Here is a 27,277-nt window from a genome sequence, read left to right as displayed (position 1 = left end):
GGTCCAAAACTTATAGGTTCCAAAGTCAAACAAACACTGCAGCATCACTGAGAGTTAAAAACTGTCTAAATTCTTTCATCTTTAATAACATGATCAGAGTTGCTGATTTACAAGGTGTAACAATTAAGTTTAACATCCAGGAATCCATGAAAACAGAATTTATTAAATTTAATGGAGTTAGAAGCTAGCAGGAAGTTAGCAGGAAGTTAGCAGGAAGTTAGCTCGCTAGTTTCCACCTAAGCATGATATAGCATGTATTGACTGAAAAATTCAAAGTACAGCTCTGCTGTCACTTCCAACACAAATGAAGACAGAAAATAAACAGCAGTGACGTTTGTAGGGTTACTGAAGTTGGGCTAGCTGGTATATAATGATGTGCTACATGATCGCTAGCGACACAGCTATGTTAGCGTAACATAAACACAGTGAAGCTGAAGGATGAACGCTAACTTTTTTCCACTCGATACAAGTTAACGTGAGGGTTCCCGATGGTTAGGGACAAATGCAATCGCATGGCAGGATGCTGTAAACGGACCAAACTTCAGTCAGGAGAACAACTGAGATAATCCATCCACAATACGAGGTTAGTCATTAATATACTGCAACAACATGGGAATAGAGCAGCTGCGAGAGAATTCAACATTAATGAATCAATAGTACGGAAGTGGAGGAAGCGCAGTTTTTGGCTTTCTTCATATTCCAAAACGTGTTTCATCTCTTCGCTATTACTGTCACCCGGCATAATTTGCAGATGATATTGTTTGCAGCCGCTGCAATACTTTCAACCAAAACAGGCGCAGCTTGATGACACCATCAACATACGCTATTGCGGTAGAGCGGTATAGTCAAAATCTCTACCATTGGCCAAATTCATATCGTTTCTACCGTATACCGTTTATACCACCCACCCATAATTTAAACTATTATATATCTGAAAATTGTGCTGCTAATATTTTTATACAATTTCGATTACTTTTTACTCTATAAAAGAAGACAGCAGTGTATAATAAAGTCTAACAACTGGACTGAGCAACTCAAATTGAACAGTTTACTGACAGGTTTGTCATTAATGAAGTTTGGAACATCGAACAGCAAATCAAGATATGAATAACTTATTTTAACTTGGGTGCAACTTTTGTATTTAGATTGCATTTTCTTTCCAAGTCAATTAGGCATGGAAAAAAGTCGGCCTTGAATGGACATTTCAGGTCTCACTTGTGTGTCTGATGCATTTGAGGAGTTGTGATATGACAACATCAGAGAAACCCCTGTGGTAAAACATCTGCTCTCAGACACAGTATGATCCTCTCTCTTGGACAGGAACACTCATATGACCTACAGGCCTACTGCGTATAGTCACCAATGCTTAGATGTTCTCGTTGTTGTGTCTCCCTCAACTATACTTTCATCCAGCCTATGAATTAAGAAAATGCCAAAAAAGCTAAAATATTAGTAGTGCACTAATTATGCCTGGAAAAACTGTACTAAACATATGCATATTTTTCATTTTTGAGATCAACTCTACTTACCATTTACAGGCCTAACATACATTAAAACATACATTAAATGTAGCTTTTTCACAACTCTTGCAGCATTCATTCTGACAGTCATAATTCTGTTTGCCTGTAGCACTTGACTAGGCTTGGTTTGTGGGGGTCAGAGTAAGAGTTTTGTATCAGACTACTGATTGTGCAAGGCAAACTAAAATGTTAACATAATAAACTGCTTATAAATCATCAAACCATGTTGATATCATCAGGGTTAACTCCTGTTAGAGGTAGACTCCATTGTTTCTCATACCCAACAGAGGACAACTCCTCTGGCTGCAAAGGTCAGACTGTATAGACGTCTGTGAAAAGACATCACTTGACTCTGCTAAAGAGAGATACAGTACTGGGTTGGGTGTGCGGGTATGAGCAAGGGGAAGATCGAGTATATGTCCTTTAGTTACCAACATGCCATATTAGTGCCATAGACAAGGGTTTATGCATTATTTTGGCTCCTTAAAGCTCTGGATTATTGCAAGTAAAACATTAAAAGCCAGACAGGTTCACTTTCAACTCGATGGATGAGGCTGTGCCTCAAGGTGGGTGCTAATTATGGCTTTGTGTGTGTGTGTGTGTGTGTGTGTGTGTGTGTGTGTGTGTGTGTGTGTGTGTGTGTGTGTGTGTGTGAAGGCAATGATGCTAAGGCAGCACTGTCTCCAGACCGACACAGCATGAGAATGACACGAAGGGAGAAGGACAAAAAAGAGGGATGGAACAGAAACTGAGAGAAAGAGAAAGTGAAATAAAAATGAAACTATGAAAAAATGCAGAGAACAAGCCTGAGAGAAAAGACAGACAATCCTACAGCCAGTTTCAGTCTAGACAAGGTCAGCCAAAGTGTCATGTACACTTTAAAGCAATCTTTAAAGCGACACACAGTCCCAGGAAGATCCCTGATAGCCTGGATATGTAGAGTATAATCTGAGGAACATGAGCTGTCCCTGTTTATATGAACTTAAACCATTCTGAATTAAAGAAAAATCTGTGAATATATGTGAATTAATGATGATGCTGAACTACAGGGAGTGCAGAATTATTAGGCAAATGAGTATTTTGTCGACATCATCCTCTTCATACATGTTGTCTTACTCCAAGCTGTCTAGGCTCGAAAGCCTGCTACCAATTAAGCATATTAGGTGATGTGCATCTCTGTAATGAGAAGGGGTGTGGTCTAATGACATCAACACCCTATATCAGATGTGTATAATTATTAGGCAACGTCCTTTCCTTTGGCAAAATGGGTCAAAAGAAGGACTTGACAGGCACAGAAAAGTCAAAAATAGTGAGATATCTTGCAGAGGGATGCAGCAGTCTCAAAATTGCAAAGCTTCTGAAGCGTGATCATCGAACAATCAAGCGTTTCATTCAAAATAGTCAACAGGGTCGCAAGAAGCGTGTGGAAAAACCAAGGCGCAAAATAACTGCCCATGAACTGAGAAAAGTCAAGCGTGCAGCTGCCAAGATGCCACTTGCCACCAGTTTGGCCATATTTCAGAGCTGCAACATCACTGGAGTGCCCAAAAGCACAAGGTGTGCAATACTCAGAGACATGGCCAAGGTATGAAAGGCTGAAAGACGACCACCACTGAACAAGACACACAAGCTGAAACGTCAAGACTGGGCCAAGAAATATCTCAAGACTGGTTTTTCTAAGGTTTTATGGACTGATGAAATGAGAGTGAGTCTTGATGGGCCAGATGGATGGGCCCGTGGCTGGATTGGTAAAGGGCAGAGAGCTCCAGTCCGACTCAGACGCCAGCAAGGTGGAGGTGGAGTACTGGTTTGGGCTGGTATCACCAAAGATGAGCTTGTGGGGCCTTTTCGGGTTGAGGATGGAGTCAAGCTCAACTCCCAGTCCTACTGCCAGTTCCTGGAAGACACCTTCTTCAAGCAGTGGTACAGGAAGAAGTCTGCATCCTTCAAGAAAAACATGATTTTCATGCAGGACAATGCTCCATCACACGCGTCCAAGTACTCCACAGCGTGGCTGGCAAGAAAGGGTATGAAAGAAGAAAAACTAATGACATGGCCACCTTGTTCACCTGATCTGAACCCCATTGAGAACCTGTGGTCCATCATCAAATGTGAGATTTACAAGGAGGGAAAACAGTACACCTCTCTGAACAGTGTCTGGGAGGCTGTGGTTGCTGCTGCACGCAATGTTGATGGTGAACAGATCAAAACTCTGACAGAATCCATGGATGGCAGGCTTTTGAGTGTCCTTGCGAAGAAAGGTGGCTATATTGGTCGCTGATTTGTTTTTGTTTTGTTTTTGAATGTCAGAAATGTATATTTGTGAATGTGGAGATGTTATATTGGTTTCACTGGTAAAAATAAATCATTGAAATGGGTATATATTTGTTTTTTGTTAAGTTGCCTAATAATTATGCACAGTAATAGTCACCTGCACACACAGATATCCCCCTAAAATAGCTAAAACTAAAAACAAACTAAAAACTACTTCCAAAAACATTCAGCTTTGATATTAATGAGTTTTTTGGGTTCATTGAGAACATGGTTGTTGTTCAATAATAAAATTATTCCTCAAAAATACAACTTGCCTAATAATTCTGCACTCCCTGTATCTTCATCATCATGCAAAAGATAACTAACAATGAATTATTTAGTGAAATGTTATTGTTATTCTTTTTTCAGCCAGCATGCAATTCTGAATAGGGGACGAGGTTCGTTACTAGATTCATTATTCCCTAAATCTATAGACAATTAATCTGTGAAACAAATGCTAACTAAATATAACTGAAATAAGTGATTATGTAAAATAAGGACATACGGTGGTATTTTTTAAATTCATATCTGTGCAATATTATGTGACATTGTTAATTCTTGTTTGTTTTGTCTTGTTTCTTCTTCTTTTTTTTGGTTTTGGTCATATTTCTGATTGCCCATTTGGGGGCCCAGCATTAAATTCTTAATTCTTTATTTCTTTTTGTTTATTTATTTGCAAATGGCTACTTCCTACTATCCAACCATCTGGCTGGATCTGGTTCATACCAATCATTTGTCTAAAGAAGGCTAAGTTTCTCTCTTAATGGATGTTTGGTTTCCAAGTACCTCTTTAGCTTGGCCCCATGGTAGCATTAACCAAATAGCTATAAACTCCAATTCTATGAAAAGCTTTGCTCTTAACCTTGATGCCCTAACATTTCCTTCTTTCATTTCTCTATGGTTCAATTATGGAAGGAAGGCAAGCAGTCTCAAAGCTTATCTCTCCACTGCGCCCTCATAGACAATGTTTGTATACTTTAAAACCACTATATAATATCTACTGCTACCATATTTATTTACCATGATGTAGGGAATGAATCACAGAAAAATATTCAGGCAACAGTTGCTGTATACACGTTTTTACAAGCATCTCAGATTTATTTATTTATTAAAAGTCAGTAACCAAGCGTATCAGACACGTTGTGCTGACAAAAAGCAATCGAAATCTCCTCCCCTATCCACCAGTCGTTCTTAACATCTAGTGATATGTCTTCAGTTCTCCATATTATAGTACCGCAAGCCAGGAAACATTACCAAACTAACAGGACAGTTGTACTCCACCATTTTCATAACACAGTTTTGATCAACTCAACATCTATGGAAGATTAACATGGTCATGTCAAACCTTGCTTTGGTGGTATTTTCATTTGAATCACAGGCTTGCGTGACAAATTATCATTTTGAGGCCAAGTCAGCTTCAAGTTGCTTTACTTTTTCAGCACATTTTGTCTGATATTATGAACAGTTAACAGAACTTTATCTGTGCTACATTACTTCCCTGAGATCCAGCCGCCTCCACACTAACTAATGTTTTCCTACAGCTTTGGACAAATCTGACGTGACTCTTTCACCGATCATCTTCAAAAGGTGTCAAGTTAATAATATGTTAGCAGTCACAAAGGATACAACGCAGCCTGGGAAATTATTTCTTCTATTTCTATAACTAATTATTTCTTCTGTGTTTCTTTAAGAGGTAAAGTCTGAAAATGAACTTTGACCCAGAGACGGACTGTCTAAAAAACGGATGGTGTCAAACTGAATTATAGTAAGTGTTGGATCCAAGCTGAGTGCCAGAGGTTCTTCAAGTGATCAGGTTTCTAACGTGACAAAAAAACTAAGCAGCATACAGTCTCCAATCCAATCACCGAGTCCTGTACCATAATGTTGCCTTTCTGTTGCTATTAAATTACATATATTATCATATAGATATGTGGTAGACTTTAAAATAACTTTAAGATATGGCGCACTACAATAACAGCCATACACAGATGGCACAGCTTCATTATTAAGCTTTCACTTACCATCAGATTGATAAGATGTAACTCATTTTAAAAGCACTGCAAGCCTAATGTTATTTCAAGCAGGCCATGAAGTCAAGCTTAGTTGCAATCCCAGCTGATCTCAGTGCTAGCACACATCAACTGATGGCTCATTCTACAGAACCAACTGGTAAATACAGGTTGTGTTTTTCAGTTTGAACTGGACGCCAGTGTGAGGCAGGCAACTTAAATTGAACTCTAGTGATGCCAAAATATCTAAATATCTAATGGGTTACCAACCAACCCATTCAGCCAGAAGATCACATGAAGAAAATCACTATGTCTATGTTTAAATGCTTGTAGCAACTTACCGCTCTTGGTGTCCTTTCCATCCAGTAAGGGTCGGTAGTCACTCTTGGAGACCGTCTCCCCAACTTTGTCATCGTAGCTCTCTTTCTCCAGTGAAGCCACAAAGTCTCTCTTCAGGAGGGCATCACCAGGGGCCCCACCTTGGACGCCACCGCCACCCCCACCCAGAGCATCTCGCAGGCTCAGGTCCATAGTCCCGTTACTGGAGAGAAAAGGGACAAAATTACTTACATAAATTTTTGCTTAATGATATTTTTCTTCACCTTTAGTCAGGCGCCCATGTTGCTCACTACACTTATAAACTTTATCAGGCAGTTTTTGGGAAAAAATCTCCCAAGTTTTTTTTTAAACAGAGCAAGGGATTTTCAACATATGACTTCTTTTTTAGAAAACTTAAATTACTTATCTACAGAAAGTAGCAGGCATATTTCAGAAAAAATGACCTGGGTAAATATTAATAAGCAACTTGAAAACAGACCTTTTTATTGAACCATTTACTTCTTTTTAAGCACCTTTCAAATGCTCAAAGCTTGAAAAATCTAGTCAAAACTGAGGAGTATCTTTACACACAATATAAAAGCTTCACAAAGGGCCTGAACTGTTACTTGAGAAAGCATCGTGCCAAAAACAAAAGCAATCAGTTCAGAGTTGAAAAAAAAAAGAATTACTGATGATGAGATGAAACTATAAGCACAGATATGTTGCTTATGTGCGAAGAAAGAAGAAAGATCACCGTCCCCACAGTGAAACATGGTAGTGGGAGTATTATGCTGTGGGGATGTTTCAGTGCATCTGGAACTGGGAATTAGGGCTGTGCAATATGACCAAAATCTCATATCCCAATATAAGACATATATCGTCCCCTTAACGATATAAATCACAAAGATTTAACATTTTCTGTAAATGCTGTGAATCTCGGGCAGCTCGACTTGCGTTAAGTGTTTCCAGCTGGGCGTCATGTACCTGGAGTCGAGTGTTTTAACCGATGCATGAAGCGATACATTTTTAGACATAAGTTGTAACGGCCACCGTTTTCTTTGTGGGTATTTATTATACGGCGTGCTGCGGGAAAAAGGCTGTTCTAACGTTTGAGTCTAAGGTTTATTTTTTAGCACCTGGCGACTCTTTTTTGCTTCTCATCCGTAAATACTCTGCATACTCTTTCACGTGATTCAGTTTATTTTGAAAAGTCTCAACAGGATCTTGAGCTTTATTGTGAAAGGGTTATGTGGAAAATAAACAAGCGGACACGCGATGGTTTTACTGTCGTTGTTGCTAACGGCAACGCATAAAAACAGGCGCTTGTCCGTCTGTAGTGTGGTTATATTAAATATAAGAGAAAGAGAGAACTTTAAGAAATTAATACAGCCACTACAGTGACCATCAAAACGATGAAAAAATATTGCCATAAACAGTTTATTTTGCGACACCACTAAACAAACGATAGCGTAAACTGAAACGATAGATGTTTTTATATTGCATCCAATATATATCGTTATATCGAACAGCCCTACTGGGAATCGTATTAATTTGGAAGGAATCTTAATGCTTAATTAAATGCTTAATTGAAGCACCTGTTCAGCAAGCTCCAATGTGGAGAAAAGTAGAGCGGTAATATACAGTACAGCATAAAAAGCAAATATGATGCAAACTAATCCATGACACAGAGGCACAATTTGACTGACAAACCGTTTCTGGAATAAGATGCATCAAGGAAGGAAATAAGAATATGAAATGCACTTCATCCTGACATAACTTAAATCAATATGTTCAGTTAAGAAATTACCCCTTACAACTTTCTAAATCCCACAAATACACACTGCAGCCCAACACTTAGACAGCATGACCCTATTACAAACTCTTCTTTCTCCCTGTCCTTTATTTCTGTTTATCCCTCCATCCACACTCGCGGCAAACAAGCTGTCATTGTCTTGCAACTGTACCAAACACACACACACTGACACTCTGTGGCCAGCAGCCAGGATGAGGACATACAGTAGAGTGTTAGCAGGCCTTGAGAAGAACTGTAGGCCATTGTTTCAGGGGTCAGACACCTTACAGTGGTCACCACACACAACATTCCCAAACTGAGAGTCACTTTGGGGTTCTTTAACAGTCTTGTTTTCTCTTGTTGGTTTTCACTGTTGCGCTAATCCACATGCAAATGTATTATTTTTTCACTCTCCTCTCATTTTTCTCATAAACATACATTTTTACCAAAAGTGCTCATTCCAAGTACTTTGTGTCACAGTCACACATTCCTCCTGACTCTTCCTCACACAAACACAATCAGGATGTACTCAATAATGCCATCATTCTAATTTTTAAAATGAACTATCCCTAAATAGAAGCCTCCATTGCCCTCCTAGCGTATTATACTGCAATATTTATCGCTTCATTGGACAGGTTTCATCAGCCAGAACATTCAGAGGCCTGAACTTGGGGTTCTTTGGGGGGGGGGGGGGGCTTTTTTTTGCCTCATTGAATCTGTCTATCTACTGTTTTTACTCACAATAGCAGACATTTTTTTTTATCATTACTGACATACAGAATTATACAGAATAACAATTAAGTTTTGTGTCTGGAAATACAACCCATACAGAAGCTTATCCAGAATCCCAATTATGGAAAAGCTTCACGTTTTGAAGGTAACAGTGTATATAATTTCTAGATTCAATACGAAGATTTACTTACAGAGAATTACTCAAAACAATGATAAAAACACTAAAGATGATCACAGGACTCTGCAGTTCTGCTCAGTTTGAAGCTGCTTTTTGTCTATTTATGTCTGCAGTACGCAGATATTTTCAGATGAAAAAGCTCTGATAAAACCAATGTGCATTACATCCTCTACAGCATGCATAGTTAATGAGTGGCTAGTGAATAAGCTGTAATAGCTGTATTACAGCTGAGCTGTAAGAAGAGTGAATCTGGCTTATATATTTCTCAATATTTCTTCCCACAATGTATAATACATATGAAATAACATTATCTTAAGGTAGTACTAGTACTAGTAAAAGTGGTGCACTCCAAAATTTTAAAGTAAAGTTAACAGCTGGTCATGCTCATCATTTTAGATGCAGAATAATATATTCTGTTTGTTTTTAGGTAGTTTTCTAAAAATGTAATCTGCAAAGTCAACAGTTACTATACCTGTGAACTGTATTACAATGTTGAAATATAGTGGACAACTACAAGAAAGTTGCACTAAACAGAGACAGTTAGTTAAGTTTAAAATATGTGAAAATTTATTTCTATTCAAATAAACATTCTGTGAATCACATTTTCTTTTTTTTTCTTCTTTTTTTTTTTTACAAACAACATTATTTCAACAGGATGGCTACAATCAGTGGGTTCCCTCTTAGAATAAACTTTAACATCAGTGCGACACATCTGTATTATCATGTTACTATGTTACTATGCAAAGAAAAAGCAGTACATAAAGTAAGGAGGAAAAAAGAAAAAGCTTATAGTGACGGTAAGACTGTTGAGTGAGCTGTTCAGGTCTGAAGGATTAAAAACTGTCTTTCTACCCGAAAACCACCACCTCTCCCTGTCTGAAGCCAACCGTCTGCTACGTAATCACTTCACCCTCCAAACCACTGGCAGTCCTCACACAAGCTAGGACACACACACTGGCAGGAATTTAAACACTTTGCTGTACCGTCATAATACAACTGAGATTAACCTGAGGATATTTTTGTAACTGTGTGTGAGGTAACGCGAAACCTAATGTCAATTAAGCTCTATTTCCAAATTGCTGCCTTTTTCTGCTTTACATAAAAAGGGTATTAGCTAGGTTTTGTAATTATTTTGACCAGGCTGACAAAGTTTTCTGGGAGGAGTTTGCATTATAGATTTTTCAATCTTAAAGTATCAGTAAATAGAGTAACTCTTAGAATTGCAAGAGTCATTGAACAAAAATGTCTTTTCATCATTTCAATCACTACAACATTAAACAACAATTTATGTAGAAAAAAGTAGAAAAAAAATGCTTGCATCAGTGGGTGTGAATGGGTGAATGAGCTATGCTGTCTAAAGTGCTTAGAGTGCTCAGTCAGACCACATAATCTGCTCCAATAAAACCAAACAAAAAGGGAAATGTCATACTAAAACTAAAAATGTATACTGTTACATTTCTGCTATAGACGCTGATGCATTCTTATAACTATAAATGAAGATTTGTGATGCAAAAAAGTTATTAACAATCAAAATCAACAATTAAACTATCAGTTGGTTGGAAAGTGTTTATTTACAACATTCTTAACTGTCACAGTTTATTTGATCTATTGAATTTGTAAGTTAGCTCACATCCAAATTCTAATTAGTGTCTAATTTTTAATGCAGTCTTATTGGAGAGAGTCAGAAGATAAACCAAAATATCCCCCCCCCCCCCCCCCCCCCAAAAAAAAAAAAAAAAACCCAAAAAACTATTATATAAAAGTTAGAAGTTAATTTGCATGTCACTGAGTGAAATATTTGATCCCCTACAATACAGCTAGAATTTTGGCTCCCACAGATTGGCTCAATCAATTGTAGATAGTCCTGATCTCAACTTGTTATGTGATTAAAGCACACCTGTCTACAGAATCAATTTCCAATTCCAGCCTCTCCACCACTATGGGCAAGACCAAAGAGCAGTCATATGGTAAATGAAGTAGTTATTATATAGGTCTTTTCTACTCTGAGAAGTCAAAACAATTTATACAACTTGTCTCATTCACACAAGCACTTTTTTCTGTACACATTTGCATATTATCTAACATTCCCACACATTCATACGCCACTAGACTTCCTGAGCTACATATACTTGGATGTCAGGACCTAGAATGGGTCTACAATCCAACTGTAGGCCCATTGTAGCCTTCAATCCCTGGGCTACAAAACTATCAACAATAATAAACAAAGTGCTGTACAGCTATTTGAAACTAAAAGGATAAATAAATAAAAGCAATACATAGCAATACAAGTAAAAAACACAATACAAGTTAAAAACAATAAGAATTTAAAAACTAGAAAGCCTAGAATTAAGACATGTAGGATAGGTTGAACAAATGTGTCTTCAACTTAATTTTAAAAATCCCCACAGAGCATGCCTGCCTAACATCTTGAGGGAGGTTGTTCCACAAATATGGTACACGAAAAGAAAACGCACGTTCTCCAATTGTCTTTTTTCTGGCTCTGGGAAGCTTTAGAAGGCCAGAGTCCTAAGATCGTAGAGCACGGCATGGAACATAAAGGTGTAAAAGGTCAGAGAGGTATGACGATGCCAATCCACTGGCCTTGTAGGTGAGCAGCAGGATCTTAAAATCTGCTCGAACCTAACAAGGTAGCCAACGAAGAGATCTCAGTAGAGGGGTAATGTGCTCAAATTTCCCAGTTCTTGTTAAAATGCGAGCAGCTGCATTTTGCACCATCTGTAGACCTCTAAAGCTTTTCTTTGGTAGCCCAGAAAGAAGAGCATTACAATAATCAATACGTGAAGACACAAATGCATGGACAAGAACCTCTGCAATGTCGTTGGCAAAAGTTGATTTTGAATTTGGCTATGTTCCTCAAATGATACAAGGCAGTCTTTGTTATCTCTTTAACATGAGACTCGAAGGAGAGCACCATGTCGAACCACACGCCCAAGTTTTTTACCTTGTCCCTGCAATTTATGTCATCAATTTTCAAGATGAAATTTTGGGACAAGTACTGAAGTTTTTTGACAAGTACTCTGTCTTATCAGTGTTTAGGAGCAAGAAATTATCCGATAACCAGCCCCTAATTGCAGATAGATAAGATTCTAGTTTAGACACCTCAGCACAATTTCCAAAGGTTAGAGGAACATAAAGCTGCAGGTCGTTAGCGTAACAATGAAAGGTTACATTAAAAGAACGTAAAAGAACACCAAGAGGCAGCAGATACATAGAAAACAGCAATGGTCCAAGTACAGAGCCCTGAGGGACCCCATGCCTCATTGCCCAGGTCTCGGAGAGATCATTTTTAAAACTAACAGTCTGAGACCTCCCAGACAGGTAAGATCTCAGCCATGATAAAATATTTCCTGTAACTCCAATAAAATGTTCAAGCCTATCCAATAAAATACAGTGATCCACAGTGTCAAACGCAGCACTTACAGTGGGGCAAAAAAGTATTTAGTCAGCCACCGATTGTGCAAGTTCCCCCACTTAAAATGATGACAGAGGTCAGTAATTTGCACCAGAGGTACACTTCAACTGTGAGAGACAGAATGTGAAAAAAAAATCCATGAATCCACATGGTAGGATTTGTAAAGAATTTATTCGTAAATTAGGGTGGAAAATAAGTATTTGGTCACCTCAAACAAGGAAAATCTCTGGCTCCCACAGACCTGTAACGTCTTCTGTAAGAAGCTTTTCTGTCCCCCACTCGTTACCTGTATGAATGGCACCTGTTTGAACTCATCATCTGTATAAAAGACACCTGTCCACAGCCTCAAACAGTCAGACTCCAAACTCCGCCATGGCCAAGACCAAAGAGCTTTCGAAGGACACCAGGAAAAGTATTGTAGACCTGCACCAGACTGGGAAGAGTGAATCTACAATAGGCAAGCAGCTTGGTGTGAAAAAAATCCATGAATCCACATGGTAGGATTTGTAAAGAATTTATTCGTAAATCAGGGTGGAAAATAAGTATTTGGTCAATAACAAAAATACAACTCAATACTTTGTAACATAACCTTTGTTGGCAATAACAGAGGTCAAACGTTTACTATAGGTCTTTACCAGGTTTGCACACACAGTAGCTGGTATTTTGGCCCATTCCTCCATGCAGATCTTCTCGAGAGCAGTGATGTTTTGGGGCTGTCGCCGAGCAACACGGACTTTCAACTCCCGCCACAGATTTTCTATGGGGTTGAGGTCTGGAGACTGGCTAGGCCACTCCAGGACTTTCAAATGCTTCTTACGGAGCCACTCCTTTGTTGCCCGGGCGGTGTGTTTTGGATCATTGTCATGTTGGAAGACCCAGCCTCGTTTCATCTTCAAAGTTCTCACTGATGGAAGGAGGTTTTGGCTCAAAATCTCACGATACATGGCCCCATTCATTCTGTCCTTAACACGGATCAGTCGTCCTGTCCCCTTGGCAGAAAAACAGCCCCATAGCATGATGTTTCCATCCCCATGCTTCACAGTAGGTATGGTGTTCTTGGGATGCAACTCAGTATTCTTCTTCCTCCAAACACGACGAGTTGAGTTTATACCAAAAAGTTCTACTTTGGTTTCATCTGACCACATGACATTCTCCCAATCCTCTGCTGTATCATCCATGTGCTCTCTGGCAAACTTCAGACGGGCCTGGACATGCACTGGCTTCAGCAGCGGAACACGTCTGGCACTGCGGGATTTGATTCCCTGCCGTTGTAGTGTGTTACTGATGGTGACCTTTGTTACTTTGGTCCCAGCTCTCTGCAGGTCATGCACCAGGTGCCCCCGTGTGGTTCTGGGATCTTTGCTCACCGTTCTCATGATCATTTTGACCCCACGGGATGAGATCTTGCGTGGAGCCCCAGATCGAGGGAGATTATCAGTGGTCTTGTATGTCTTCCATTTTCTGATGATTGCTCCCACAGTTGATTTTTTTCACACCAAGCTGCTTGCCTATTGTAGATTCACTCTTCCCAGTCTGGTGCAGGTCTACAATACTTTTCCTGGTGTCCTTCGAAAGCTCTTTGGTCTTGGCCATGGCGGAGTTTGGAGTCTGACTGTTTGAGGCTGTAGACAGGTGTCTTTTATACAGATGATGAGTTCAAACAGGTGCCATTCATACAGGTAACGAGTGGGGGACAGAAAAGCTTCTTACAGAAGACGTTACAGGTCTGTGGGAGCCAGAGATTTTCCTTGTTTGAGGTGACCAAATACTTATTTTCCACCCTAATTTACGAATAAATTCTTTACAAATCCTACCATGTGAATTCATGGATTTTTTTTTCACATTCTGTCTCTCACAGTTGAAGTGTACCTCTGGTGCAAATTACTGACCTCTGTCATCATTTTAAGTGGGGGAACTTGCACAATCGGTGGCTGACTAAATACTTTTTTGCCCCACTGTATGTGTGTCTGTGTGTTACACCGGAGCTCTTTAAAGGGGGAAGCTTGACAACCAAGCTAGCTACCATTAGCTGACAACTTAGCACTGATGTTCTTTCACTCAAATGATGTTACTTCTGGTTCCAAACATACAGCAGCAACAGCTCTGAGAAATCAAATAATAAATGATGACATCCATCTTTTACACTCTTAATGATCAGCATGAATGGTAGATATAGACTACAAATAAAACTTGCATATGACTCAAATGCGCAAGTTGAGTTTGATATATTTTTGCAATGTGCACTTATCAGAAAACTGTGCCAACATTGAAAACAGGAACTGCTGAGATTGATAAGAATTTGGAAGCTCTTCTCAATTCCAATCCCTACGCTTGTTCTCAACCAAAGCCAGACTGATAGTTCTGACAAAAGCAGAAAACAGTGTAAAAGAAAATTGTGTGAATTCGATCTTGACAGTAACTGATAGTGTCCTGGAGTCCATCTCTCCACCTGGTTGCATTGAGTCTTCTGTCATGCAGACGTCTGTGGTGAACAAAACAGTAATCACATAGTCACGGTTGCAAGCGTGAAGTGTTAAAGTCAGCGGTGTAGAGAAGCGAATCACCAGTTTTGTTTGTGGCTGAACTTGTGCTGCTGCTGTAGCTCAGAGGTTTACTTTACGTTATGGACGTAGCTGTGTAGTAATCACGCAGCAGACCACAGTCCACGGTTCAGTGCTTTTCAGCATACTTGCTTTATTAACGGTTGCTGTTCACACACTCGTGCTGCAGCTTTACAGCTCAGCCGCACACACTATACTTCCACTATACTTCAAGCCCCTGGCTGTCACCACTAATCTCACAATGTACTGGGCCCAGCTGCTTGTCTTCCTAGGAACACTATATGATATAATACTATATAATAATATATTAACAATGGAAAGTTATGTGCACACTGACATATGTTTAGGACATGCACAAAAGTACCACATTTTGTGTAAATCCCATAATAATCATTGATTATGAATGGTCAGTACAGTCACATCAGTGATGTTAACTTGGTCAAAACACAACAAGGGCAAGAGATGTTCAGCACCAACGGCCTGATAGCGAATTGAGTCTTAGTCCAACTTCTCAGGCACTCATGCTACCTGTCATCATCATAGAATCAGTTTCAGCTGGGTCTTCATCTCTCTTTTTAAAATCTAGCTAGCTAGTATTGTTTTCCCTGATGCCTCTGTGTTGCATCAGAATAAAAGTGGTCAAGTTGTTTTCTGCTTTTGTCAGAACTATCAGTCTGGCTTTGGTTGAGAACAAGCGTAGGGATTGGAATTGAGAAGAGCTTCCAAATTCTTATCAATCTCAGCAGTTCCTGTTTTCAATGTTGGCACAGTTTTCTGATAAGTGCACATTGCAAAAATATATCAAACTCAACTTGCGCATTTGAGTCATATGCAAGTTTTATTTGTAGTCTATATCTACCATTCATGCTGATCATTAAGAGTGTAAAAGATGGATGTCATCATTTATTATTTGATTTCTCAGAGCTGTTGCTGCTGTATGTTTGGAACCAGAAGTAACATCATTTGAGTGAAAGAACATCAGTGCTAAGTTGTCAGCTAATGGTAGCTAGCTTGGTTGTCAAGCTTCCCCCTTTAAAGAGCTCCGGTGTAACACACAGACACACATACAGTGGGGCAAAAAAGTGATTTTTTACAAAAAATCCTGCTGGAAGAGTTCAATACATGTCTCCCTGAAAACATTGTCGTGTATCTTAATGAGCAGAAGGTGGGGTTACTGTCTAAAGCCGCGGTCCTTGCCGACGAGTTTGTGTTAACTCATCGTGCTGCACTTTTGACAGAGCGCCGTGAGTACACTTCCTCACCTCGTCCTGTCAGAAGTTATAGGGTTTCCCCTAAGCGCCAGACACGTTCTGCTGCTATTCCTATGTCAGATCGCAAATGTTTTTATTGTCATGAAATCGGGCACCTCGTTGCTGCTTGCCCATCACTACAGCGCAGGGAGCAGGCCAACACGGTGAGGAAGCCGAAAAGTGTGGGTTTCGTTCGTTCTATGTCAGCTTCCACTTCACCTAGCAATGGAGTGGGAAGTGAAGGCTTTGATGAGAGCTACTGCCCTTTTGTGTCGGAGGGGTTTGTTTCGTTGAATGAAAAAGAGGAGGATCGGGTGCCGATCATGATTCTGCGTGACACTGGGGCCGCGCAGACTCTTATTTTGAAGGGTATTCTACCTTTTTCTGATGACTCTTTTTGTGGTTCGGATGCTCTTGTCTGGGGTGTAAAAATGGATGTACTGCGTGTGCCACTGCACAATGTGTTTCTTCAATCGCCGCTCGTTTCGGGTTCGGTACCGGTTGGCGTGCGCGACCAGTTGCCAGTGCCCGGAGTTGCGATGATTCTGGGGAATGATTTGGCTAACGGAAAAGTGTTTTCTACCCCGAGAGTGGTTGAGATACCGGTGCCTGATATTTCATTATCTAACCCTGTCGCTGAGGAGCGTTCCTCCTCTGTTTTTCCTGCTTGCGCGGTAACTCGTGCGCATAGGCGCAAGTACGGTGACGTGGATTTATCTGATTCTTTTCTCTGTGCTGGTGGTGGGCCGGAGTCTGAATCTGAAACCCGTGTTCCACTGACGGGCGACTCTGAGGCGATGCTGCCTATTAGCCCATCAGTGACACCTCAACTGTCTTTGGAAATCAACAAAAAGGAGTTGGTTTCGGCACAGCAGAGTGACCCGACTCTTGTGAGTTGTTTTTCCGCTGCCAACTCTAGCGACCAGTACCCTCGTGTTTATAGTGTCGAGGATGACGTGTTGATGCGTACTTGGTATCCGCCTACAGCTGGTGATTTGGGTTGGAATGTGTTTAAACAGGTTCTGGTGCCTCAACAGTACCGACCCAAAGTTCTTAGTCTTGCCCATGACAGTTTTTCTGGACATTTAGGTATTAGGAAAACCTATCACCGCATTCTGCGTCATTTCTTTTGGCCAGGATTGAAGAATGACGTTGCTCAGTATTGTCGTTCTTGTCACACCTGTCAGATTAGTGGTAAGCCTAACCAAGTCATTCCACCCGCTCCATTACACCCTATTCCAGTTTTAGGGGAACCTTTTGAACACATCCTCATCGACTGCGTTGGTCCGCTCCCTAAAACAAAATCGGGTCACCAGTACCTCTTGACTCTGATGTGTGTTGCTACCCGTTTTCCCGAGGCAATTCCGTTGCGCACCCTTAAGGTTAAACCAGTTGTTAAGGCATTGGTGAACTTTTTCTCTATTTTTGGTTTACCAAAAGCTGTTCAAACTGACCAAGGCTCTAATTTCATGTCTAGGATTTTTGCTCAGGTTTTGCAGTCACTTGGCATTAAACATCGGAAATCTAGTGCCTATCATCCGGAGTCGCAAGGTGCGCTCGAGCGGTTTCATCAGACATTGAAATCGATGATGCGGAAATTTTGCCTTGAGTCTCAAAAGGAGTGGGATGAGGGGTTGCCGCTGCTTCTTTTAGCAGTGAGAGATAGTGTGCAGGAGTCGTTAGGATTTAGCCCTGCTGAGCTGGTGTTCGGTCACACAGTGCGTGGCCCCTTGCGATTGCTTAAGGAGAACTTCCTGTCCGACACTGTTGCCCCTAAGGAAAATGTGTTAGACTATGTGAGCTCTTTCAGAGAGCGTTTGCATAAAGCGTGCGCAATTGCACGGGATGCTCTCAGTGCAACACAAGGTAGGATGAAGAGGAAGTTTGATGTGAAGGCTGTGCAGCGAAAATTTGAGGTTGGTGATAAAGTTTTAACACTTTTACCGGTCCCTGGATCTTCCCTCCAGGCCAAGTTCAGTGGTCCGTATACAGTGCAGGCGAAATTGAGTGACACGGATTATGTCATCAACACCCCAGAGCGAAGGAAAAAGTGCCGTGTGTGTCATATTAATATGATGAAGCCCTACTTTGCTGGTGGTGTGTCAACAGTTGCGACTGTGGGGGTGCCGGTTTCCGAAACTCGGTATGACCCAGTAGGTGACGATTTGGTTTTCGGTTGTGCTGTGGGCTGCGCACGACTTAGGAATTCTGAAATCCTACGTGATTTAAGATCACATTTAACTGGGGTAGACGATGATGTCCGAAATGACGTGTGTCGGTTGATTGAAAATCATCCTAATCTTTTCTCGGACACTCCATCCTGTACCACCGTGTTGGAGCATGATATCGATGTGGGGGACCATCCTCCAATCAAACAGCATGCCTACCGGGTGAATCCCACTACGCGTGCTCTTTTCCAGACAGAAGTCTCTTATCTGTTGGAGAATTGTCTTGCTGTCCCTAGCTCTAGTGCGTGGAGTTCCCCATGTCTCCTAGTGCCTAAAGCGGATAAGACCCCATGGTTTTGTACAGATTTTCGGAAGGTGAACAGTGTGACCAAGCCTGACTCCTATCCTCTGCCCAGAATGGAGGATTGTGTTGATAGGGTCGGTTCTGCGACCTTCGTTACCAAGCTGGACTTGTTAAAGGGCTATTGGCAAGTTCCCCTAACATCACGTGCGGCCGAAATCTCTGCTTTTGTTACTCCTGACCATTTTCTCCAGTACACTGTCATGCCTTTCGGGTTGCGCAACGCTCCCGCCACATTTCAACGGCTCATGAATATCGTGCTGGGCGGCGTCTGCAAGTGTGAAGTGTATTTGGATGACATTGTCGTCTATTCAGACACCTGGTCAGAGCATATGGAGACACTCACTGATGTGTTCCATCGCTTGGAAAGGGAATCCCTCACCCTCAACCTCGCCAAGTGTGATTTTGGTAAAGCCATGGTGACGTACTTAGGAAAGCAGGTGGGTCAGGGGCAAGTGCGCCCTATCTCGGCCAAAATCCAGGCCATACTGGATTTTCCCGCCCCTCAGACTAGGCGTGAGCTTCGCCGTTTCCTCGGCATGGTGGGCTACTACCGGGGTTTCTGTCAAAACTTCGCGGACGTGGTCGCACCTCTCACTAGCCTCACTAGTGTGTTGAGACCTTTTGTGTGGACCTCTGCGTGTCAGAGTGCGTTCTGGACTGGACTGGACTAGACTCTCCTGTGCAGTGCGCCAGTGCTGGCCGCCCCTGATTTTGCACGCCCTTTTAAGTTGGAAGTGGACGCCAGTGCAAACGGGGCAGGTGCCGTATTGCTGCAGGAAGACCATCATGGTGTGGATCACCCAATCGGCTATTTCTCAACGAAATTCAATGTCCATCAGCGAGGGTACAGCACGATTGAGAAAGAGGCCCTCTCTCTGCTGTTCGCATTGCAGCATTTCGAGGTGTATGTCGGTGGCAGTCCCTCGCCTGTGATTGTTTATACCGACCACAATCCCTTGGTATTCCTAATGCGGATGCAGAACTCGAACCAAAGGCTGATGAGGTGGTCCCTCCTGGTGCAGGAGTTTTCTGCCCCCCAAACACTCCCCTGTCCACCAGTCTCTCCACCAAACAGTGTTTAATTTCCGCCTTCTTAGCATTCAACGGAACATCCACCCCGAATAAGTTAGCCACTACCAACAAATCTGCTTTTGTGCACCGCTCCAACTTTTCAATGGAGGGACGTTGCGCAAAATCATCCATGTCAAACGACATCACGAGCAAAGCGAAAAAGGAAAACACAACTCCGCAGACACCCAACCGCATCCGCGCACTCCAGAGCCGCAAAACTCGCGCACGACGTTTTCCCCCCCACCACAAACGCAAAAAGGAAACGAACCAATCACACGAACGAAAAGGGACGAGCCCCCTTTTTTTTTTTTCATTCACTTCTCATCTGTATGTGGGTTAAAATAGATTTACAAAATTGGAATGAATACAGTTCTGATTTTGTTACACATCTGGTCAAGTTATCATCTCACCATAGACTAGAAAACACTTGTTTTCATTACACAGAAAGATACAAGTCAGTTTTCAGCTAAGCTGTAGGTCAATTCAGCTCTGTGATGACTCACAGTACAATATCTAAATCTGTGCTAATGATGTAACAGCAGTGAATGGAGAGGTTAGTGGCCCCGGGGAGATACACTTTCCCACATTCACTGTGCTCGTTGGTGGCTAAAAATGGCAAAAAAATCATATGCATTTGCACTTCTGTTTGGCTTAGAAGACCACAAATATTTGTAGCTACAGTATTAAGTGCAGTTACCAACACATGGTTATATTCAGGATTCTGGTTTATTATGAGATTTTATGAGTCAACATAGCACATATATTCATACACATCTGTGCATCCAGGCTCATTCACAAAAAAGTAGAGGAGCACATCGCTGCTGTAGCAGCACTTTCCATGACATTGAAAGTAGGAGTAATAAGAAAAAAGAATAATGGAAAATGTGTGTACTGAATTTATTGTCATTTTCCAGATCTAAGATCAAGAAGGACACTGTAATTTGGTTTGACATTGCATTCCACCAAATTTGAATCCTGGCTGCATCTCCATCGACCTGTTTCATATAGATTTGCACTTTGCACAAAAAAACAAAACAAAAAAACAAAAACGCAAATGGAACAAAACATAAACTCATTTAACACTGGTATGAGATTTGTACTAGTGACATCAAATACCTTAAGACAAGGTGTGTATTTCAGATGGAACTAAACATGACTTGATTGATGTATCTGTATCTTAAAGTAGGAAAACAGCTGGCTCAAAGTAATAAAAAAAACAACAACGTCTGTTAAGGGACAGTGGGCTGTATGCTCTTCCACCATCACAGCTGCAAATCTCTATTGGAGACTAACCACATGGTGCCATATCATCAATCTAAACACAATGCACATATGTATTTTGAAGCTCTACTGATCTAAACTTTCATATTAATGAAAGATCAAACAACTACTGTATATCTAATGTGAAGCAAGTCATTTGAATGATGACTCCACAGCAAGCAGTAACATCTGAGGTTAAATAAGTTCTAATAAGTAGTTACAAATTGCTATGTGCAGCTTTAGGGAAATAGAAGGAGCTCATCCACACTCACTACTCGGTGAACAAAGTCGATTTCATCTGCGTGGTTACATGCCAAGCAGGGATCTGTCCCACAATGACAGGGCAGCTCCTCTCAACAGCTAGATGACAAAGCTGGCAGATGTGGAGGATAAATATGTTCCCTAATTTAATTGGGAGCAAGTAATCTAGAGAGCTGAAATGTGTCTGAGAGTCCATTAACTGGTTTAGAAATGTTGACTCTGAAAGAAATACCAGTTCAATCGTGGTTTCATCATACTACGTATGTTTTCTTGCTTTTCTCCTTTTATGTTTTTAATAAAACCTGGTGTGACAAACGCATGGTCCTGACCAAGGTTATTATCGTTAACGAAAACTAACGAAATAACGAAAACTAGAAGTGAAAAAACATTTTCGTTAACGGAAATAAAAATAAAAACAAAAGAAGGAAAACTAACTAAAACTGAATTTATAGCAAAAATGTGTTTAGTTTTCATTGATGTGTGTGTGTCATACAATAGTCAAGGGTGAAGATGAAGTTTAGTTTTCAGATTTTTTTCTTGCTGTCTCATTATGCCAGCAGGTGGCAGTACGTTAGTCGAGTCGTCTGTGTTGCTGCTCCGTCCACGCGCAGAATCATGTCAGGAAAAGTCGGGAGAAAGCGCCAGAGTCCAATTTGGGATTACTTTGAATATGACTGTGTTTTGGATGAAGTGTCTTGTAGTGGAAAGAGACAAATTATGAGGGACATTTCTAAAGGAAAAAAATCCCACAAACCTTAAAGTGCACTTGAAAAGCTCACACAAGAAGGCTAACCTAGCTTACCTTGAGAAGGTAAGGGAGCACACTCAAACCTCATCACCAGAAACAGAAGCTAACCCCAGGCAAGGCAGCATGATGCATCCCGAGACAACAGGACGGGGACATCTACATAACTGTGTGAGTCAATTGCCTTCAAAAAGTTTATCAATTCACTTGAACCAAAATTACGAACACCCGGTGCCGCAAGAGTTAATAGTCTCATTGGGGCCAAGATATACATTTTATAGTTGCCTGGTATCAATGGTTGTTCATCTGCCTTTATTTATTTATTTATTTAAAGAACCCATAGGTGGGAATGTGAGTTGTCTGTCTCTGCGTGTTAGCCCTGCGACAGACAGGCGACCTGTCCAGGGTGCAGGGTATGGTAGCTGGAATAGCAACATACCCAAGGATAAGCAGAAGAGAATGACTGATATGATGAAACTGGGATTTTGTTACACTTAATTATTGCAAACAAAACTAAAACTATAACTGAAACTAATCAAAACTAAACTGAAACTAAGGATTTTCAAAAAAATAAAAACTAAACTAAACTAGCAAACAATTGGTAAAAACTAATTAAAACTGATATAAAATTGAAAATCTGAAGTCAAAACTAAATAAAAATAAAAACTAATGAAAATTGCAAAACTATTAAAACCCTGGTCCAGACAGCAGGAAAACAATGTGATATGAAAACAGGAAACATGTAGGTAACTAGGGCTGCCACAAACGATTATTTTGATAGTCGACTAGTCACCGATTATTTTTGCGATTAGTCGACTAATCAGATCATCATCCATTAGACGTAAAACTACAGCTTATTGCACCAGCAGCATCTGCTCTTATATAACTATCATTAGCTTACAGCTTTAAGTGTTTAAGGTATGTGCTCACTAAAAGTAAAGACAAGATGATAGTTTGTTAAATTTTTATGAAATTTGCAGATTGTTTCGGTGAAGTTTAATAAACTCCTTGCTATCTAAACTATAACAGGACACTGGAGTATATTCTGGAGCATCTCACACTTCTGATAATCAGCTGTCTGCTTGACGTTTATTCAGCTGTGCAAAAACTATAACTTTAATCTCAGACAAACTGATTTACTCAGGAACAAATAAAATACAAAAAAAAAAAAAAGCCAAACAATAACATTTTAAGTTATCTAAGTGACTCATATATATTTAACCTGAGTAGCGAAAGACAGCGGTGGGTTTGAAAACGATTTGTGGGGAGTCCGGTGTTCTCACGGCGCTAGTGACCTAGCCCCCGGCTCGCTAACGAGCTAGTGGGTAACAGATGTCTCCGAAAACGTCGGAGCGCTTTTGAAAATATGTGGTGTCCTGATAAACTGAGCAGATATTTGAGGTTTACACAGCTACATTCTCGCCTGAAAATATGTTAAACGTTTATTTTGTGACCCAGAAAGAAGAATAAGAGTAACATTAAAACTAACTAGCTGCCGCCATTGTTGGAAACTGCGCTGGGCCGCGCTATGAATTCTGGGACACAGCTGCTTCTTCTTCTTCTTCTTCGGGGTTTAACGGTAGGTGACATCCTTGTACATGCAATGCTGCCATCTTCTGTTTCAGTCCGTTATTACACTCTTAAATCCTGCCACTTATTCCTGCGTCTTTTGCGATCTTACAAAGCTTCAAACGACACGTCGACTATTAAATCAGTCGTCGACGATTTTGATAGTCGACGTAATCGTGACTAGTCGACAAATCGTGGCAGCCCTATAGGTAACTATAAAGAACCATTCTCATTGATTAAAGAATCAGGACAAAAACATCATATCAGTGATATAAGAAGGTTTCTGTTTTTCAGACTCATGCCATCAAAACGTGTTAACAAAATCCTGTCATGGCTGCCCAGCCAGTCGCCATGGTGACTCAGCAGCTCCTCACTGTCTCCTCCTTGATGGGCACAAGTTCTGACACACCCACACACATACATGCACAGACTGTCTCTGATGAGCAGCAGTTTATATTACCACTGATAACACACACACACACACACACACACACACACGCACACACGTTCCAGTATATGAGGGTAGGTGCAGACAAGTCAGCTAAATCCAGATTACTAACTGCGCAAACCTGTCAAGTGTGACTTTGTGTTGTGTTTCAGTTTCTGTGTGTGTGTGTGTTGTCAAGGTACTCAAGAAAACAAGAAGTGCACAGATGATATGAGCTGGTGAAGTTGAATAGAGGAGAACAAATGGAAACTGATCTGCATGAAATGATACTGTATCTTTCCATCTCACTTTTTTCTTGCTGTGTGCATACTCTGATTTCATAGATTTTTCTTTGTGTTTTGTAGCACATTCATTCAACAGAGCACTGTTTCTGTTACTTTCTTTCATTCTTGGTCCATTAAGGTGGGACTATTATGCTTGTGCTTTTTTTTCTGGAGACATATATACTGATTCAGTGGTGGAGGTTCGTTTTAAACATGGCCAAGGTTTAATAATGAGGTTGATGTATGCACAAATAGCAAAAAGCAGAAAAAAGCAGAGGCTCATTAGACTGTAAAAACTTGGCTCAGTATTTTTTTTTACTTTTTTGTTCAGTATGATGTCAAAAGAGAGGATATGGCTAAGACAGCCAGTTTGTGTGCACAGCTACATGTTATGTACTAGCAAGAATTTGGCCTAAAGAGAGGAAAAAAGGGAGCTTTAACATCTTGTTTTAGATGGATGATTACTTAAGAAATGGTACCAAGAGTAAGAATAAGGTTTATTTTGAACTGTGAGTCATGCAAAGCTACTCTAGTAAAGTCTAAAAGTAAAAATGTTGAACTGTAAATGGCCATAGTCACATTCATCTTTTCATAAATGAAAGCTTGATACATTTAAACTAAGCAGTTGACAGTCAAATAAGAAATGTCTTTGTGTTAGGCTAGTAGTTACCAATAAAGTTTCCAAGTTTGCAATCCAACTTCAAGAGATATTCTGTCATATGATGTCAAACATCAAACCAAGCTTGTGACTGAGAGGTCACAAATCAATAGCTAGTGAATGTGTGGTTTCACTATCAGATCAATTCATCACGTCTGTTTGCAAAAACAAGCAGCAACAGCAAAAATGCTCATCTTAGGCTTCAAAATGGGACTCGGCTAATTGAGTGACAACACAGTAGTCACTCATCTAAGCATACTGCGTGTGCTTAGTGACATGTGATTGATAATGAATTCAGTTTGAGGAACAATTACATTGAGTTCATGTGTCCTTTTGTATTCAGAACTGCGGTTCCATTTAACTGAAAAGCCATTAGGGATGACTCAGCCAGTGAATACACTGCGTTTCGGACCACTGAGATTTGTTTATTTTATTGTTTAAAAATAAACATTGTGACTGGATGGATATGGAAGGATTGGATAAATTTCAACTTATTTTGAGCAGCTAACATTTTTCTGCACCCAAACATTTAACTGGGATGAACTGTGACTGCACTCCAGACTTTGGGTTTAAATAATGAACTCTTGCTTACATCCTGGGAGCAGGGTGCATGTTTTGATGCTTTAAATGAAGGGGACATTTTATACTCATTCCTGCCTCGCTCTGCTGTACTGGCTGATGGCTGGTCTGATCTTAAGCTCAGTAGGACAGAAATAACCTTTGCTTATTTCAAATCATGAACACATAATAATGGAAGCTCTCAGAAGGATGAATATGAAGATGAGAAAGGGACACAGTGTTTTCCATCATTCCTGGTTCAACTGCCACATGATGTCAGGTCTGATTTGAATCTCCGCCTCTTTTCTCCACAGGAAAAACTGACCTTTGTTGTTGCCTCTGAAGCCATTGTTTGATCTATTCACTGAACCTCTACTGTACAGTTGGCTCACTCCAAAGGCTACATGGACAATAATTTTTGCTCTGTGCTTGATATCTGTTGGTATTTACCTTGGTCACATTTAAGTAGTTCATCTGGGTGATCTGATAAAGATCATGATGTGTAAATTAGTAAATGGATAATTGAGTTACTAGTAATGGTATTATTAGTAATCCTAAAGGCTCTGTTTAAATGCAATCTATAATGTTAACCCATCCGTCAATGCACAGATGCCACTGGATACCCTGGATGTAACAGGGACTGATCATCATATACAGCAAGTACTTTAACATCCAATACAACACCGGCCTTTCCCGTTCTAAAGGTTTCATACACAGTGTTATCTGGTGTGCATTCCCATTTGAAGCACTTTTGTTCAACGCCAAGCCCTCAAGCAAACTGACAGTCCTCACAGAAGAACTGCTGTCTTGCTAACTATTAGAGGTTGACCAATTAAGCTCTTTGCTCTTTCCATCTTGAAGTTACAGCTATCAATCAACCTTTAAAAATGCACTGAGCTGTTTATTTTGAGATTTAGCAACGACATTTCTCTTAAAAGATCTGTCTCACAAAGCAGGAAAAGTGCTTTAATGTGATCCACTTTTAACCAAGGCAGATCACTATGGTAACCACAAATAAGGCAGCAGCACCAGGTCTATGTTCATACTGCTTAACATGGTCACCTCCTCACCAATCCTCACATGAACCAAATAATTTGAAGATAACAGTACAATCAAAGCACATAACCTGATATTTCCAGTAGCGGATAACATGTGTGCAGGATTAAAACACTACATAACAATAATGTTTCTTTCAGTGACTGATATATTTCATCAGACATAATAAATGTTTGAGGGAAGTTAACGCACCTTGTCCCCAATCTGGCAATAAAATTGGTTTCAATAATAAATGAAGTATAGTGAAGTTTGCTGAAAGTCTTTAGAGGAATTCTCAAAGTGACTGGTGTGGATCCATATATTAGCAAAGTGAAAAGCTGACTGGATAACATTAAAATATTCAGAGGGGGGAAACTTATAAATATATAGAATTAATGAAAAGTTAATTCACTGTGAATTCATCACTAAGCAGGAGTGAGACTGCAAGCACAATTTCCATTTCAGTGGATTTACAGTTAGTCTTAACATAATGTTTTGAAACGCGTCAAGATGAAAGTTTGTGGAATTTGATAGACAGTTTATTTTCCATGTGTGAGTAACACAGCTGCATTATTTGACTTGTGTTGTCACTTAAAAGCAATGCAGCAAGCTGTAAACCCAAATTTGTCACACAAACCAAGGGCTTATAAGCCAGCATACAAAAAGCAGTATTATCTTTCATTAGCTGTTTCATTATCTGATAATTTACCTACGGTAATTTTATCCTTATTATTAATGTTATTTGGTCTGACATTTCAGCTAGTATTCACA

General features: G+C 40.4%; 1 protein-coding gene across 4 annotated transcripts in view; it reads right to left on the bottom strand.

The window, feature by feature from the left end:
* The window catches only part of LOC308383782 (uncharacterized protein), a 198,105-nt gene that overhangs the window by 104,444 nt on the left and 66,384 nt on the right, over positions 1 to 27,277 (bottom strand). For all 4 annotated transcript variants that reach the window (XM_080861897.1, XM_080861898.1, XM_080861900.1 and 1 more), the window contains one exon: positions 6,184 to 6,383. In XM_080861897.1, the coding sequence (XP_080718023.1) occupies positions 6,184 to 6,383 (200 nt within the window). The remainder of the gene's footprint in view (positions 1 to 6,183; positions 6,384 to 27,277) is intronic.

Source organism: Rhamphochromis sp. 'chilingali' (assembly GCF_963969265.1).
Source record: "Rhamphochromis sp. 'chilingali' genome assembly, chromosome: 16".
Classification (NCBI taxonomy): Eukaryota; Metazoa; Chordata; class Actinopteri; order Cichliformes; family Cichlidae; genus Rhamphochromis; species Rhamphochromis sp. 'chilingali'.
This window is presented reverse-complemented; position numbering and strand designations above follow the sequence as displayed.